At 30.6% G+C, this 4,618-nt stretch overlaps 2 protein-coding genes across 3 annotated transcripts; one reads left to right on the top strand and one right to left on the bottom strand.

The window, feature by feature from the left end:
- Positions 1–3: 3 nt before the first annotated feature.
- Positions 4–2,439, bottom strand: LOC112905444 (cytochrome b5-related protein-like). Its single transcript, XM_025977902.1, has 5 exons — positions 2,107–2,439; positions 1,667–2,058; positions 1,420–1,608; positions 1,138–1,362; positions 4–1,081 (listed from the first exon to the last, which is right to left on the bottom strand). Exons 1-5 carry the CDS (start codon positions 2,323–2,325, stop codon positions 769–771), a joined length of 1,338 nt encoding a protein of 445 aa, XP_025833687.1. The 5' UTR covers positions 2,326–2,439; the 3' UTR covers positions 4–768.
- Positions 2,440–2,715: 276 nt separating this feature from the next.
- LOC108737460 (phosphatidylinositol-glycan biosynthesis class X protein-like) lies at positions 2,716–3,966 on the top strand. 2 transcript variants are annotated; one of them, XM_025977904.1, is made up of 5 exons: positions 2,719–2,990; positions 3,048–3,192; positions 3,324–3,481; positions 3,530–3,680; positions 3,736–3,966. In XM_025977904.1, exons 1-5 carry the CDS (start codon positions 2,881–2,883, stop codon positions 3,865–3,867), a joined length of 696 nt encoding a protein of 231 aa, XP_025833689.1. In that variant the 5' UTR covers positions 2,719–2,880; the 3' UTR covers positions 3,868–3,966. The 2 variants fall into 2 exon arrangements, with proteins under 2 accessions (XP_025833690.1, XP_025833689.1); XM_025977905.1 differs by lacking the exon at positions 3,736–3,966 and having other exon boundaries at positions 2,716–2,990; positions 3,538–3,644.
- Positions 3,967–4,618: the final 652 nt, after the last annotated feature.

Raw genomic sequence — 4,618 nt, 5'->3', positions numbered from 1 at the left:
CACCTTTTTATTGTCTCTATTTTTCATGATCAAAAAACTGCACTGCAATTAACTATGTACACTTAATGTCCCGAATTCGAAAATTTCCGATTAAAAACATCTTAAAACATTTAAATGCACAGGAACCAGAAACTGTCTAAATGATACACCCTTCACCGTACTGTTACAGAACAGAGCAGGCGCATCATCACGTACCCAATGTAATGATATTAAACTTCTTGATTCTCACTTCCCACTCATTAGAAAATGTACGCTTTGTTACTAATAGCCTATAGTAACATAATAAATGAAAGTCAATGCAATTTTTATTTTTTACGGAACATACCTACCAATAACAATTCAACAATTAACAACAACACTTTTATTATAAGTATTCCTTGTTGCTTGCTATTTGCTTTGACTAATAATAATATATCACTTGTCTATGTAGCAAAAATGTATGAAGGTACCGTTATGTTGGTATAATTTTATGCAACAATAAATAAAACAATAATTATGTAATCTACAAACCAAAAAATGTTTATCTAACTGCTTAGTTTGCCCCCAGAATTATTTATTAAAAATCATTAACAATGTAGACGATTATTGTTCTTCAAGTAAAAATCATTTATATTTTTTAAAATGACCAATAAATCAGTAAACCTCTATGTACAATCTTTTAGCAGTCTCAAATGTTTTTGCTTTAAATTTTTATTTTAACAGCATATTAAGTCACACAAATTTCTATATTTAATCGTTGTACAAATTTTATTTTATTTTTTTACTTTACTAATTTCGTTTCTGCGACTTTAAATATAATTCAGGTGGATCAGAATTAGGATCTGCATTTGTAATTTGTTTGAACATTCCCAACATCAAAGTGGGTATTGTAGTTTTTCTTAATTTAATATTAAATTCTTTCAAAGTTTCTTGAAACACAGGTTCGAGGTATTTTAATTGGCCATGGTCTAAAGTGGGAAAGAAATGATGCAGCGCATGGTTTCCAAAGTTGGTAAGAATTAGAAAATGAGAACCATCTATTTCAAATCTATCCATTACAGCATCTAATTGTCCTAAACCCCAATCGAAAGGTATTTCTGGTCTAAAGTGTTAATGCAATTCGGAAAAGTTAATAATTATCACAATGTAATAATTTACCTTGGTTTATCCCCGTCGTGGAATATTTTGGGATGATGATGAGCTGCTGTAAAACCGATTAAATTGAAATATAAACTGGCAACTAAAGTGGCGGTAAACCACATTTTAAATGCAATCCAAAATGGCTGCTCACCCAACACGTACATAACCAACAGAGGAAAAAAAGAAACCAAATCGTGAAAACCAAAATGAGAAGTTCGTTTCAAAACAAGAAAAATGAGTATCCTAAAAGACCGAGTCAATAAACACCCATAAAAAATAAATGACGATATTGTAATTTACCTTTTTATGACTCCTATGTGATTTAAGGTAAGCCAGTAAAATGGCGCATATATTATTGACAGATACCTGTGTACAAACGACTTTCTTTTGGGCAAAAATTCCATTATAGGTTCGTGAAGTGAAATTTCCAAGTCCGCAATTGTGTTAGTATACAAGTGATGACTAAAAATGTGAAACATCCGAAATTCGCTAAAAACGTGACAAAGTTTAGAACGTCATATTTGTTTGACTTCAAAATAAACTTTACCGTGACTGCAGCAAAGACAAATCGGGATAATACATCCTCCAGTTGTCTTTTCGATGCATATAATTATGGCCTGCTATAGTTACCAAAGCCATTAAAATACCGCAAATAGTCGCAAAATAGAAATCAATATAACGGGTGGCCAAAACTCCAAAAAGAAACAAACCAAATGCCATTATATCCGAATAAAAGTTTGACCAACGACTATCTCTTTTTGGAAGGTCTTTGAGAAGGGGGCGAACTTTTCTTTTAAGTGTTCTATAAAAACCATCGTCCTTAAAACTAAATGGCGAATTTCGTGAAGTTTTAGCCTTCCTTTTCCAGTATTTAGGAAGAAGCTTTTCCGGAGAATCCGAAATATGATGAACTTCGAAAGCTTCTGTAATATCAGTTCCCTAAAATATTTTTTATTACAATCGAACTTTACTTACTTATTTACTTACTTTGGTCATTTTCAACCAAAACGCCCCACCAGGGTGTTTGTCTATAAAATCGTTTAAATCATATAAATCGTCATGGATTCTCCACAAACCCTCGGCCCCATCATCAATACGTTTACCCTCGAGCCAAATATCTGTGTTTTTTAAACGTAAATCTCTGTAAGTTGGATATTTCATCCCCAATGTGGATTGTAGGGGTATATTTTGGGCCTTTGGAGCCATTTTTTACACCGACTCAGCGTAATATTGCTTTCTCAATGTTTGTGATGGTAATTTAATCAAATTTAAACAAAAACACCATCTAAATAGACGCGATAGAAAACATTTTAATTCGTTTATCAGGGGTTATGAACTTTTTAATAAACAAACGATAAGGAGCCTAATTGTTATTTAATTTGAATTTTCTTTCGTCGATAAAGAGTAATCTATATACGTAAGCATTAAAACAAATTATGATAGCTTTCAGTTGATAACCTTCTTATTTAAAAACATAACAATAACCAAATAATAACAAGTATACGTTTGTAGCATAAAAAAATTTATTAGGATACATTTTTGTAAACACTAGTTAAGTTTACAATTTCCGTTTGGCACTACACAGCCACCGAAGAATATATAGCGTATATAATAGCCACTATCTATTGTAACCTCAAAATATATGCCTTAAAACATGTACAATTTTTAACTAAAATGAGTCAGTTTTTAATGAGTGTTACTGCTAGAACAGATAACTAGTAGAATAAAAACTTATTAGAATATTTTGTAACATTCTGCACAATGATTTTTAAAACATTTACTTATTTGTATATTTTAAGATTTGCTTGGTCTAAAGTGGTTGAGCCAAATTTTGCTTTATATCATTTGATAAAAAATAACGGTTTTCATAGGTTTGTTTATACTTTTATATTATTAGAAAATAGCTGGGTTATACTGTTTTTTAATAGGGAGTTTGAATGGTTCCTAGAGTCAACATTTATTGATGAGCCAACTAATAACTTTTCAAAATGTGAATATGTTCTACAAATTGTCATTCCTACTGGTATGTTCGTTAATCCAGACGAAATTGCAGATTTAAATAGGAAAAAAATGGTAATGATATGAAATGGGAATTTGTACTTGAAGTTGGAATTGGTCTCACTCCAATTTGAACTTTGAGAATGAATTTGATTACATTCAAATTAAATATTGTAATTAAAAAAACTCATAAAACATTGTCTTAGATAAATGCGTTTTTGGATGGCTTTGTTGACATAGAAGCTCCTGAATATGAAGCCAAAGAACACACCATTTATATATTTTTGAATGGTAGTAAAATAAGAAGTACAACAGTAATGTTGCCATTTCATTTAAGATACCACAGGGCGACTTTTGGAGGGGGGTAATTAATAATTTAAATTGATTTGAAAAAAAAGACGAGAAAATGTAGGTTTGCAGAGATAAACATTAATAAACCATCTTTACTTGTTTATTGTCCCTCTGGAATGTTAACATTTTTTGAGAATAATCCTATAGTTGAGGGCGTTTGTGATTTGAAAGGCCAGACTAAATGTGCTTGGTGGAATATCACGTACAAAGCGGTTTGTATAGATTTTACTAAAAATATTCTGATTCAAAAGTATTATTATGTCGTAGTTTTTTGAGGATGCCCAAATATTAGTACCAGTTGGAAATTTGGACCATTTTCCTTTTGTTGCCATAGTTTCCTTAATTTTAGGCTGCCTTGGGTGCATTTATGTATTATCAGTATTATCTTCTAGAAAATGAGACTGAATACTTTTTAAATTAAGTTTGTACCTACTTTCCTTCATTGCATTGTTATTAATAATTTTAATATCTGAGTTAAATAAACGATTTTAAACATAATTTATTGTTTTTAATATGTTTAGAACTTCTTGATGTATAGTAGGTACTTTTGAAATTGCTCATGGAGTAGCGCAGGTAATGCAATTTAAATTAGGATACACTTTGTAGAAAGAAAATAAAAGGTGTTGCGTATAACGCGCCTGTCATATATGAAGAACTAACGTGTAAAAAATGAATTTTAAAAAGTTTTTTGTTCTTTGTGTAACTCATTTCAAAAGTAATAAAAACGAAGAAAACAAAAAATATGAAAATAAATTTTAAAATAGTGAATTAACGACTACAGCAGTTAATTCGTTGGGTAATTTGTGAAACACATAACAAATGCATTATGTTTATGTATTTAAAAAGTCCAGATTTGTATAAAAAATAGTAGACATTATCATTTTTAAATTAAACTACAAAAAACACATCATCAAAAGTATCGCCAAAGAAGAAAAAAATAAGTAAATACTGTAAAGCCCTTTTCTATAAAATCCGGCTTCGTACACATTTGGTAACACCTTATGGTAATACCCCAAGTGCCCAAGTCATTAAAAGTGGGGAAGCTTTTTACCATGAGAGGCCGCTAGCGCTACAACGCGGCAGCATTGTAATTCATATTATGCTCAAAAGGTGGAAATACGTTATTTATGCAATTCTATTTTCAAAGTGT

This window comes from Agrilus planipennis, unplaced genomic scaffold (genome assembly GCF_000699045.2).
Source record: "Agrilus planipennis isolate EAB-ADULT unplaced genomic scaffold, Apla_2.0 scaffold155, whole genome shotgun sequence".
In the NCBI taxonomy this organism is placed as follows: Eukaryota; Metazoa; Arthropoda; class Insecta; order Coleoptera; family Buprestidae; genus Agrilus; species Agrilus planipennis.
Note: the sequence above shows the minus strand (reverse complement) of the source record. Positions and strands in the feature narration are given on the sequence as shown.